The sequence below is a fragment of the Haliotis rufescens genome, unplaced genomic scaffold (assembly GCF_023055435.1).
Source record: "Haliotis rufescens isolate VD_foot unplaced genomic scaffold, xgHalRufe1.0.p SCAF_1, whole genome shotgun sequence".
Taxonomy (NCBI): Eukaryota; Metazoa; Mollusca; class Gastropoda; order Lepetellida; family Haliotidae; genus Haliotis; species Haliotis rufescens.
In genome coordinates this window covers 13,987,567-14,000,902 of record NW_025963779.1, presented here as the reverse complement: position 1 = coordinate 14,000,902, position 13,336 = coordinate 13,987,567, and the positions used below count along the sequence as shown (strand labels likewise).

The following is a 13,336-nucleotide window of genomic DNA, read 5'->3' as shown; positions in this document are numbered from 1 at the left end:
CCCAATCGGACATTTTGTACCTATCTCTTGAGACTTAAAGTGGGTACCCAGGTAGGCTCGGGTAATAGGGTGGTGGGTACCCGGGTAGTAAATTCGGACTCGTCCCAGCCCTACCACTTAGCACTAATGACAGCAAAACTGTGAAGGGAGAATACTCTAGTATAAAAACACTTGTCAGCAAAAAGGGGAAATAACTCCTTGTTTCTTACCAACTGTATCTAAACTTATGACTCTGTAGTCTAATACTGAGGACTCGGACACCAACTTCCTCTTCAACACATGCAACATCTCCGTCCCCGACCGCACCACCTCCTTGCTGCCCAGCTTCGACTTGACCAGGAATGTTATGTGGAGGCTGGAAGGACAATGCAACACCTGTTAGCCCCGACACACCATTTGAACAGAAGGATTATTTTTAAGACTTCCACTGTGTATCACCATTGTTTCAAGTCATGGTGAGGAGTGGCTTTGTTCAAATATAGACAAGAGTCATCAGAAAGATGACATATCCCCCCGGCAGCTGTCTGTAAAGTAACCACAAGTAAATGTGCAATTCTGTATGTAATGAGTCAAGAGTTGAATGTTCTTTAAGAAGCATACATTGTTTACCCACAGAAGATCCACCATGGTCGCATCCATATGAAATGGAAAGTAAAACAAGTGTGTTTCTGTGGGTTTTTTTTTTATGTAAACAAATGACAAATGTTATTAGAAACAATAACTAAATGAGATACAATTCTTTTCAAACTTTGAAAATACCTGCAAGTTACTCTGGTCAGTCTGGAAACATCAATAGGACTTGGTTCAAAATAAAAATTAGAAAAATCCCAAAAAATCAAAAGGCACCACTTCAGTATGTGCCTGATAGATTTGCTAAGTTTCGATCAAATACACTGAATGGTTTTCGAATTCTGCCCCTGAAAAGGAAATTCTTATGGACGGACAGACAGACAGACTGGCTGATCGCTATATCCCCCCGCATTAAATGCCGGGGGGATAAAAATGACAGCTCTAATGGTATGTACCAGTGGTATGACCGGTAGTTTCAATTGAACAGAAACACTCCGTTATATAGAAAAAAAACACTGTATATCTTGGAGCAGCAACCATAGAAAATATGTTGTATCTAACAAAAAATCTAAGGCCCTCCCCCAGAATATTAAACAGTCAGTCCTGATAATGCCATGCATGAAAATTAGACATTGTATCTGTAAAATTAGGGAAATCATTAAACGTCATCACTAAATTTGAGTTAGCAGACAAGTGTTGTTTGAATTACTTCTAATGATGCCAATTTGGCAAAATGTGGTGGCTGATATGTGTAAAAAATAATGCCTTTTAATTTAAGCTGGTTCCTAAGTGCATTGAGAACATTTTTCAGACCAATATATTGTTTCATGCCTGAGATTGGTGTTTGAATTTGGTCCCCATACCAGTCACAGACTAGTGACAACAGGATGGGTAAACTTTCATGACAAATTACTATTTATCCATTTGTGACGACATATTTCATCTTACGGCAGGTTTGACTTTCAGACACTAACACTGCCTGCATGTGAGTGAGTATGATTTTACGCCGTTATTAGCAATATTCCAGCAATATCACGGCGGGGGACACCAGAAATGGGCTGCACACATTGTACCCATGTCGGGAATCAAACCTGGGTCTTCGGCGTGACGAGCGAACGCTTTAACCACTTGGCTACCCGACCGCCCCACTGCCTGCATGTGTAGATAGAGATGTCAGTAGAGACAAAGTAGGACCTAGATGAGATGGAGTGTTGAAGCAGGTGTTTACTCACTGTCCCGATGTATAGTCCCGCCCCAGGTGCTGGATGCTGATGACTGTGTCGCCATCTTGGGATGACTTGTGGAGCAGCAGCTGCAACTGGTTCACCAGGTTGTTCTGCAGGCGACAGGCGACATGAGTGAGCGAGTGAGTGAGTTGGCATTAATTCAGTTTTAAAGAGTATTTCAACTATATCATGGCGGGTTAGTTTAATTTTTCGTTATGATTCTCTTGTTCAGCTGTTGAACTCAAGACGCCATTTTGGTTTCAGAACAAAGCGACCTCAGTCAGCGATTGGTATGATTGCAAGTGGCTGAAAGTTAGCACCCGTTGTAAGGCGAAACGCTGTACATCGCTTACAAGCAATTGGCGCTTTCCAACGCACCCGTAGGACAGATGGCAAATGGCAAAGAATAAATGACAAAATGTAAATTACTCGATGGGTCGTCTGTGGGCAGTCACAAAATCATTCTAAAACCAATACATCTGAAAGTGATTCCTAATCAAAGCCTGTAATCATGCACTTTGAAAAAGTTCGGAAAGTTTTGATTTTTTTTCTATGTGACAACATGCAAAGACGATCGGCCTACTGGGGACATCAAACTCACCTTGTTCTCCTGGGTGAAGTGTTGGATGTCCACATCAAGCAGCAGCTCAATGAGATCACCTTTGTGAGGATCTGACAAACACAGCAGCATGAGCTACAGTATCACATTGACACCATGTTAGAGGAGTATATTTGTCACGTTAAGTTAACCTATCAAGTGTGCAAAAAGACCCATGGTGTGCATGAATACTGGGACTATGTACGGTACATGGTCTCGGACAAATATTATCAACACTAACAACAGATCTTGTGTCTGTCCTGTTTGGTTGATGCTGTCCTAACTGTGTCTGTATCACAGTGAATGGGTATTCGAGTGTTCAGGGAAGAGTCTATTTCAGCAAGACTTGAGTCCGTTATTGATGACTGGAATTTTTGCAAAGGGGAGATCACTCCATTTTGTTTGTATGTACTTAAATGGCATACTCAGCAATATTTCAGCAATATTATGTTGATCTGTAAATAATTGAGTCTGGACCAGACAATCCAGTGAATGACAATATCATGAGCATCAATCTACACAATTGATATAAAATGACATGCATCAACCAAGTCAGGGAGCATGACCACCGGATCCATTTAGTCGCATATTACATCAAGCAAAGTATTGCTATATGCTGGTTTGTGTTTGAACTGCAGGCCAAATATATTAATATAAATAAATAATATATTGTGTCTCTTCTTTGTATATTTCAGTCATTCAGTTCCACTGCTCAGTCCTTTAGTCAAGAGTTCAGTCTGAGTCACTGTTGAAGAATTATGAACGGTAGAAAATACTTCAACCAGTAATTATTAAGCATGGTATTTAGAGTAATGGTCAGATACATGAGATCTATGTTAACAAAAAGAAATCCTTTCCATTCTGTAATTTCATTGGACTGACTGCAACACTTGCAACGTGTGTTGAATCTCTGGTACCAACGGGGGCACGGGTGGCCCTGTTGTCTAAGGCGCCGCGATTCGCTGTGCAGGGTTGCGTCCCTTAGGCATGCCAGAAACCTATGATTGTGGGTTCGAATCCCGGTTCGCCCCAATTATGTTTCTAGGTTTGTCAGCACCATTCCCATGCTCGTGGGTTTCACCGAAGTGGTAAACGTCTGAGACCTGCATCACTTTGGGCTATCCTCCCACATTAAGCTGACACGCCGTGATATGACTGGAATACTGTTAAAAGCGGCGTTAAACCCAACTCACTAACTCTGGTACCAACCTTCCTTCACGATGACAGAAGCTGAGTCTGAGCTGGACAGCCCTGCCGCGTCCACCACAGACAATTTGAACATGTAGCGACCAGCCACGACATTGCTTAACTGCAGCACAGCCAGATGGTTGGACCCGTTCACTATATCCTGAAGAAAGGCAAGATACATACTTACAGTTAAAGGGCACTTGACTTGAGGCAATTGGCAGTTCTAACAAATTTGGTTCAGCTAATTCTGCATGTTCAGAACTTAAGTAAAGTCAAAACTAAAGTTTCACAGAGCATTTCAATCATATCGGCACAATGTCTCAGTTCAAGACATACCGTATTCCACGTAATAAGCGCCCAGGGCGCTCTCAAAATTAGAAATAGTGGGCTCTTATTAGATTATTATATTGGTGAAAAAAACAGAGTTAAAAGATAAATTTCATGGTGTTTGCTGACAGCCTGAAATGTTTATATACAAGAAATTATTTTTACAAAATTTAATTGCCCATAATTAAGGGTGAGTATAACACACGAGTCCGTATCATACGCGAATAAATAAGTCTTGTGTACATTGATCAATCCGAAGGGGTGTTAATCGGGATTGTTTACTAGCCAATATCTTAGCAAATATCGCCGTGGGCGCTTATTAGAGCAGGGCGCTTATGACGTCAAATACGGTATCTATTTATCTCGATATAGACTTTTAATGGAGCATAGTGCCTTGGATAATGATACGGGCCTCATTCAGTGTTATGTCCTCAAGTGGCATTTTGAAACTCTAGTATCAATGATTATTGTATTTATTGTTGATAACTTCTTTCAATGCTATGTCTTGGTACAGATGCTTCTATTTTTATCAAGCAGATGATCACCCATATTTCTGCTTGTATGTTGATGAAAGTTGTACTCACTCCCGCAGCTAGACTCTTCTCATCTCGCACCCAGTTGTAAGATTTGATACCACCATCATCGTGAGACTTGGAGCCATCTAGTGCCACGGTCGGCAAGGGGAGATAAACCACCTTGTCTCCTCCTGCATTAGCTACTGGAGCCTGGTTCGAGTCTGGTATAGAGAGAATATTACATAGTTTAAGAACAACAGATGAGAACAGAATCCTGCTTAGGAGGGCAAAATTATGTCATGCAGTTCACTTGCTACCATGTTTGATACACGCACACACACAATTATCAAGGTGAGATCTAGATACTTCCTTGAGCTCTATTTTCATATATCAAAATGAATTATTTAGCAGTATACTGAGAGTGTTAAGCTTCAATTCCAGTAGAGTGGGAAGGTGGGTGCCATCCCTTTGCGTGCCTCCTCTTATATGCCTTGAAATATTCATCTGATACATGAATGCCAATATTTCAAGGTTGAAATATTTTAGTGATTAAGTGAGAATGACAAATCAACAAAATATTTAGTCCTAAGCTTATGAGTAAGCATGGCCATGCATTCTGTGTGGAAATCCCTGTCCAGTTTACTTGTGCCAGCTGTGTATACTGATATGACTCAAAGTTCTTAAATTGGATGCCAGGCCTGGTTAGAGTCTGGATTAAGGAGCATATTACATGGTTTTAGAACCATAGATGAGAACAGAATCCTGGAAGGCTTTTATACCAGTTTTACTGTGCAACTGTGCGAGCTGCTTCAGATATCCAGACATATCCTTACTTTCATGTACAGTCACAGTGAGATCTGCCGAGCTGCTGGCCCCCTCCTCGTCCGTCACCGTCAGGGAGAAGGTGTACCCGCCAACCACTATCTTCCCTGTCCCCATGGCAACAGCGCGATCACCATTCTGGACGGAGAGTGTAGAAGGCCCTCTGAAATACGCCACAAGAACAAATAACATTCAAAAACTGATGCACATGGACAAAGATTTTGAACCCTCTGGGATTTAATTTAAGAATACAGTTAGTTTAGCTGCATATCACACACTTACAAGTGGCTGGTGTGGCGTTCAGAGCAGCCATCTAGAAATATTGCCTGTCTTGACGACATCATCCTTATTACACCATTTGACTTAAAGCACTGGATACATGCAATTTACATATGACACTCACTTACAAATGAGCCCACCTACTCACCCACCTACTCATCCACCTATCAATGAGCCCACCTACTCACCCACTTATCAATGAGCCCACCTGCTCACCCGCTTATCAATGAACCCACCTACTCACCCACTTACCAATGAGCCCACCTACTCACCCACTTACCAATGAACCCACCTACTCACCCACTTATCAATGAGCCCACCTACTCACCCACTTATCAATGAGCTCACCTACTCACCCACTTATCAATGAGCCCACCTGCTCACCCGCTTATCAATGAGCCCACCTGGTCACCCACTTATCAATGAGCCCACCTACTCCCCCCCATATCACGATGCCTAACCACCCACTAACCCACCACCCACTAACCCACCAACCAATGAACCCAGCAGTCAATGACAACTAACCCTTTCTGTGTCCAGGCGTAGGTAGCTATCTTCTGGTCATCTGTGCTGCTACTGCCGTCCAGTATGAGGTTGTCCGTGGGGAGACTGACTGTCACCTGCTTTGCCGTCCTTGCTACTGGGGCTCTGTTTGTTTCTACAGGAGACACATTAGCATGAGAACACACCGGGTACGTGTTTGAAACATTAAGGCAACGTAGTGACACTGGAAATGTAGTGACACTGTCAGCAGTGGTGTGTAGGAGGGAGTTCATGAACCCCCAAACACTGCATTAAATCCTAACCTGAACGGAACGGTACCACCAACCAAATTCGAGAAAAACATAAGACATTGTTGAAGTCTTTCAATCTTATGACTGATTCTATTAATCTTTGGGTAATAAAAGAAACTTCAAAACTTCAGTATTTGCAAAAAGTAACCCTGAAATCTGTCATTGCCGTAAACATACATATTTCACTAACTTAATTCATTCAGAATTTTCTAGAAAACAAATGCTTTTACAATTTCTGTTCATATTTTTTCAAACACAACCCGTCCAAATAAATAACTGTTAACAAGGTAATTGGAATAAAGATTTTGAGAGTTTGGAGAGTGTACTCTACTTATAACCTGGAGAAGAAGCATAAACAAGAATCTGAGTTCATAAAAGTAAATATGTTGTCCCACAAATGTCGAACAGCACACTGTGTCTGTGTGTCTGTTACCTGCTTTGACGAAGACATGTACGTCGGCTGTGGCCACATTGCCCGCACTGTCCGTCACCTTGAGGGTGAATGTGTAGTCCCCCTTCTCCAGATTGTTGAGGTGGAGATATGCTGTCCGTGTACCCTGCAGGAATCAAACACAAATATAAAACACAACACAACACAACACAACACAACACAACACAACACAACACAACACAACACAACACAAATGATATGTATGCATACTTACGTTAATAGAAGTGAGGAAAAAACTAAACATGTGTGGTGAATACCTATCCCACTTCGAATTGTGAATGTCATGATGTGATCAAAGTCAGAAAATATAACATCATCTATCAACATATTTAGCGAAGAAACTGAGAAAAGGATTAACATATTTCATAATGAAGAGATACACTAGGTGTGAGATCTGAAACATATGATACCTTGCTCACGATCCGATACATATCACCATACTTGCATGTGCTCTCATCTATGGTGCGTAAGCATTCTTTTTCAAAGACAGGATGGCCAAATACCTGGCACACTAACAATTTACAGTTGGTAGTGTCAAATATGGCACAACAGATGAAAATATTTACGTTTTCACTATTAATTTTCACTTCTAATTAGTGTTTGATATAATATTTATTACAGTAAACATTTAAGGTTTGAATCGATATTTCTTACTTAATGTGGGATTGTGATCAATACTTGTATCGAGAAGTGAAAAACTACAATCCACCTTTGCATCGATGTATTGTTCCACCACTAGGGGTAGCTGTGGCCTGTCATGGCAAATACCGAGGTTTGATCCCCCTCATGGACACAATGTCACAGTGTGTCAAGTTGTTCCTAGGAGTCCACCACCAGCTTGTATGTGGCATTAACCCAGACTCCCTCACTCACGGACTCTTACCGTCATGTCTACAGCAAGTTTATCGTCCGCCTTCTTGATCCACTCATAGCTAGTGATTCCCCTATCATCGGTGCTGGCGTTCCCGTAGAGCGTGACGGAGGACTGGGGGAGGTGGATAACCACATCAGACCCTGCGTTAGCCTTCGGTGGGTAGTCCGTCTCTGGAATGTACAACACCCGACTCACTCACTCACTCCGACTTCAAATACATGGAGACGCTGTCTTGAAAAATTTAGCACTATCATTCACATCCTCGATTTACCAGTGTATCATAAGTCCATTCTATTATTGCCCACTCAGCACCATAGCTTTGTATGTAGTCTGGTTTAAATGACATGAAGCTACATGTACATGTCCAATCAAATTATTTTCTTTCATGGCTGATGGTGAACTGATCTAAAGCTATATGATCCAAGCCAAACCATTCAAAAACCCTGTTTGTCCTTAAACTCAAATTATATTATGCTCTCCAGTAGTCCAATGTGATTCATTTACTTGATCCCTTTCAAACAGGAATTATCACAATGATTGTGCTTAGCATACTTTTCAAGGCATTCACATATTGCAATCATATGTGTACTATAAGGATGTTACTTATTCACCTACCCTTGATAAATGTTACATTAGCTGTTGTGGAATTTGTTACTCCATCAGAGTCTGTCACAGTTAATCTGCAAAAAGAGAAACCAATTTTAAGAATCAAAATCACCCAAGGAATCTGATACAAACAACAGTTACATAAACAGGGCTAAATAATCAGTGACTAAATGCATGGCAAATACTATGCAAATCCAATCAAAATGTTCCACTAAGTTTTTTGGGTCCACCATCATAAGCTAAGGTATAGATACCATAGTGGTTAGATCTATGTGTCTGAGGTTTAGATCTATCCATCAAGTTATCGTGGCACTATCACCATCATAATTTAAGGTACAGATACTATAGCAGAAAGATCTATGTGTCTGAGGTTTAGATCCATCCATCAAGTAATCGTGGCACTATCACCATCATAATCTAAGGTACAGATACTACAGCAGAAAGATCTATGTGTCTGTGAGGTTTAGATCCATCCATCAAGTAATCGTGGCACTATCAACATCATAATCTAAGGTACAGATACTATAGCAGAATGATCTATGTGTCTGTGAGGTTTAGATCCATCCATCAAGTAATCGTGGCACTATCAACATCATAATCTAAGGTACAGATACTACAGCAGAAAGATCCATGTGTCTGTGAGGTTTAGATCCATCCATCAAGTTATCGTGACACTATCACCATCATAATCTAAGGTACAGATACTACAGCAGAATGATCTATGTGTCTGTGAGGTTTAGATCCATCCACCAGTCATAAAGTGCTGGATGGTGTCGATATAAGGCTACATCATGTATTGATACATATAGTGACTACATGATACATAGAGCTAAACATAATTCACAATGCTCTTGTGTGACATTCTCCATGCTCCATGTCACCCAGCATGTGTTTAAAAAACTTTAACTTGACGGGTTGACTTAGCTACATGTATTTAGCTGTTGGCATCGTTATCGGTACAGTGGTACAAATGTACCCTACTGAAGTCAGGAATGAAGGAATCTATGTATCCAGGTAAACAGCACACTTGTGGCATATGGCACACATGATGGAGTTACGTTACAGCCAAACTGAACCAGTCTCATGCATTGTGACAATGTACAGTGCAGTACATACATATTGCCAAGCTAGGGTACATGTAGACAGAAAGGTCCCTGGTGTACATTTCTGTAGTAACGACAACTGCCTCAACAGTGATAATAGGGTCTTGTTCTGATGGTATTACGCTATTGGCTTCAGCAGTTTGTTCGTGAGGGGCAGCAAGGTTAAGCCAGGCCGAGTAGTTATCATGGTGGATTATTGCATCTTGGATAATCCTACCTCTTCTAAGCTTACAAACAATTCTACATTTTGATTATATAGGTAGCTTACAACACAGCAATCTAATCATTTTGGAATGTTTTCACCAAACAATTTATTCCCGGATTATTTACATTCATCAATCACTTGAGTAAGTGGGTGAATATGGTTTCACGCCACTTTTAGCAATATTCCAGCAATAGCACGGCAGGGGACACTAGAAATGGGTTTCACACATTGTACCCATGTCGGGAATCGAACCCAGGTCTTCGGCGTGATGAGCGAACGCTTTAACCATCAGCCTACCCAACCGCCCCTCAATCACTTGAGAGTGTTAATGGCAACTTGTGATCACAAAATGCACCCCTCCTTTTTCACAAAGCTGTATCTGTACTTCAGTCAGTCTACAGCATGTGGCTTGTACTCACTTGAAGGTGTAGTTGCCTGGCGCCATGTTCTTCAGTGTGATCATGGCCTCTTCTCCCTGCCCACTCTGGTCCTGCAGGGGGCCGATCACCTCGTCCCAGTGGTAGCTGACGATGTGGTCATCGTCTGTGCTGTCTGCATGCAACAACCACATCGTTGGTTAGCAATGTTTCATCAACACAGTTACATATTTACTGCATACCTCTCATCCTCCAGAAATGAAATCACAGAATTCCCTTTAGGCCTACAATCTTCGTTAAATGTTTTAAGGAGTAGCTGGCCTTAAAAATGGAAAAATGGAAAAGTTTGTTTCTATGCTTCAGACACAAAAATCATTTGGATAGTAAATTTAACCTAAAAATATTTGGCCTCAACTAAAATGAAACTGTTTTGAGTGTTTTTCTTCATACTTAAATCAGAATCAAGAATTTAAAGACTGGTTTCAAATTCCAATTATTATCAGAGTACCAGACTTCTGTATATACATTTCCACCTACTGATTCAAATAAATCTCAAAGCCAACAAAAAATACCTTTGAAAGCATTTGATTTATTTATTATGAACTACCAACCAAACTTTCCAGTAATAAAAATAACTTCTAGCATTATGACTATATTTTCATGCCACATGCTGTTCAAAAACCACAAACCTGAACCATCCAAGATGGCGGAGTTGGACGTCTTGACAACCTGAGACTTTGGCTTGATAATGGCCACTGGGTGGGTGTTCGTACGTGCAGCTGAACATTAAGAAATCTCCATGTAAGACACCATTATCACAAGAACATTGAAACTAAAGGAGAATTCAATTTTGTATTCAGTGTAACATATCTAAATAGGATACCCATGGTCGTGGGTTTTACCGTCTAAGGCCGGCACCACTTCGGGCTTTCCTCCCACATCAAGCTGACACGCGTGATATAACTGACATACTGTTCAAAGCGGCATTAAACCAAACTCACTCTCTCAAGTAGCAATGACATTGGAAGTAGTGTGTGAGAAGAGTTTTATACCATATTACCAGTGTTTAAAATACCTGCCTGCCTGTCAGTCTAAACCATCTATTTTGCTGATGGACGATCAGTTTTGAAAGAAGCACACCCGATGATCGGGGGTTAAAGTTGACAATCCACCAGTTTACTGTTATTTTCTGAGAACTAACATTAAACAGTATTATTTTTATGTTTACCCTTTTGTTACTTTTATTTGCCTAGAAATTTGGGACTGGAAACATTTTATCTGGTCTGGTAACTTTGCAATGTTGCCAGTCCGGTTGTCTGAGTGAAATTTGGAGGAATTTTATACACTGATATTAAGCAATATTCCAGCATCTTCAAACATGGTAAGAGACAGATATGGGTGATGCTGAACAATGTGACCAGTTCACAACCCTCCCACATCATATGCAGAGGCAACTATAACTGAACAATATATCATTTTGCATGGACTCATTTCAAATTGATCACTGCTCCCTTATTTAACACACTGAGGAGACTATGACAGAGACTGGAGTCTACATACGAGGTTGCACTGTGACATTGACGACAGCGTCGCCATACTTGTTCCCTCCTGTCACAGTGATCTTCAGTGTATACAGTCCTGCTATCAGCTGAAACAGAGAGTGGCGGAGTGAAGGTTGTTTTACGCAACAGTTGGCAATATTCCAGCTACATTACAGCAGCCTGTACATAACCAAATTTGGACCAGGCAAACCAGTGATTGATCGGGTATTCAACACACAACTGTTGATTAAAAGTACATGGACTTAAGAATCGACTTCAGTATATTTCGTGTTTATGGAAGGATAAATGTAAACAAATGTGTGTACACTGTCAAAATGCAGAAATGAACATGACATGGTTGGTTGGTTGGTTTGTCGTTTAACGCCGCACTCAGCAATATTCCAGCTATATGACGGCGGTCTGAAAATAATCGAGTCTGGACCAGACAATCCAGTGATTGACATCATGAGCATCAAGCCACGCAATTGGGATTGATGACGTGCATCAACCAAGTCAGCGAGCCTGACCACCCGATCCCGTTAGTCGCCTTTTACGACAAGCATAATCGCCTTTTACGGCAAGCATGGGTTGCTGAAGACCTATTCTACCCTGGAATCTTTACGGGTCGAACATGACATGGAAGGTAGTGAAGTTGTAGTGAAACGAAATTACACAAAGTGTGAACACTGTTTGTTTTGTTTTTTTACGTTTATAACTCCATAAACGCAAACACATATTGAAATCAATTCTTAGAAATATATAAGTCAACAACAATAACTTAGCAGACTGCTGAGGAAACCGTATTCCATTAGAGGTAGTGGCCTAATCTTTTTTTGGTTCATGGCAAAAATATTGTTCTATTTTATATTCCATTTCCAAATAAATAAATTCCCTGAAAACAATCTAGAGATTAATCAATGTGCTGGTGACATAAGAAAGGTGATGAGAATTTCCAATATAAACAGATCAAATTACATCGCAGGAAGATTCCACACAATATGACGCAAAGCAAATATAGCAGACACCAGACGGCTCTGCAGTGTGTGACACATTTGTTGTATTGTCTATACCAACAAGAGATCAGAGTATGGACACTAGGCAAATTGTCACCATAGTTACACATGAATGAGGTGTATGTGTTAGCATTATCTAAACATACTTTGCTGCCTCAAAATAATTCAGAAGGAATGAATGTGTCACATAAATTCCTGTATTATGTCTATGTGTTTCATGGAAAACACTTCATCAAAATTAAGTTTGAACTTTCACCTTTAATAAAAAATATTCATGTACCAAACAGTTGCCAAAGGAATTGTGTTTTAAGCCAGCTGTGCCACCCAAACCTGGTCTTATTTCAGGTTATCAATTGACAATGTGGCAGCCGTCTATAAATTTATGTCAATTCATATAAATATTCAACTAGGCCAGTCATCCAATTTATCCAGAATGTTATCATAATTGAAAGTGGCTTGAAAATAAGTACACAAGCCCCAAACCTATAAACAGGACTGACAGCTCTCTTGATCTAGATTGAATAATTTACTGTAGCAGACACCATGAGAAGTATACATTCGTGATAGGGATAGAATATAATAACATCATGTAAGAACCTGATATATCAATATGTGAAAGGTCATAAACACATACTAACACAATACACAGTTATAGGTAGGAGAGTGTTAATTTTTGATAAATGTCATCAGATTGTTTTTTATAACCACACCTAACTGTTTTCATGTCATGGCCAGAGTTAAGACAAAAGATGGTGGGAGAGAATCCTTGGGTCCCCCAAAGGTTTGCTACTGTTGTATTGGGATCAAGAGACTACGAAAATCTTTGACTTTAATTATTGGAGTCATG

The 13,336-nt window shown here is 40.5% G+C and overlaps 1 protein-coding gene across 1 annotated transcript in view; it reads right to left on the bottom strand.

The window, feature by feature from the left end:
* LOC124148543 (dyslexia-associated protein KIAA0319-like protein) overlaps positions 1-13,336 on the bottom strand; it is a 64,899-nt gene that overhangs the window by 14,843 nt on the left and 36,720 nt on the right. Inside the window, exons 6-18 of the mRNA XM_046519692.2 lie at positions 11,496-11,583; positions 10,625-10,714; positions 9,978-10,110; positions 8,260-8,324; positions 7,654-7,814; positions 6,753-6,876; positions 6,051-6,183; positions 5,258-5,409; positions 4,494-4,645; positions 3,604-3,742; positions 2,398-2,468; positions 1,803-1,906; positions 210-355 (exon numbers count right to left, since the gene is read on the bottom strand). Coding sequence (XP_046375648.2) covers positions 210-355; positions 1,803-1,906; positions 2,398-2,468; positions 3,604-3,742; positions 4,494-4,645; positions 5,258-5,409; positions 6,051-6,183; positions 6,753-6,876; positions 7,654-7,814; positions 8,260-8,324; positions 9,978-10,110; positions 10,625-10,714; positions 11,496-11,583 — 1,558 coding nt within the window. The remainder of the gene's footprint in view (positions 1-209; positions 356-1,802; positions 1,907-2,397; positions 2,469-3,603; positions 3,743-4,493; positions 4,646-5,257; positions 5,410-6,050; positions 6,184-6,752; positions 6,877-7,653; positions 7,815-8,259; positions 8,325-9,977; positions 10,111-10,624; positions 10,715-11,495; positions 11,584-13,336) is intronic.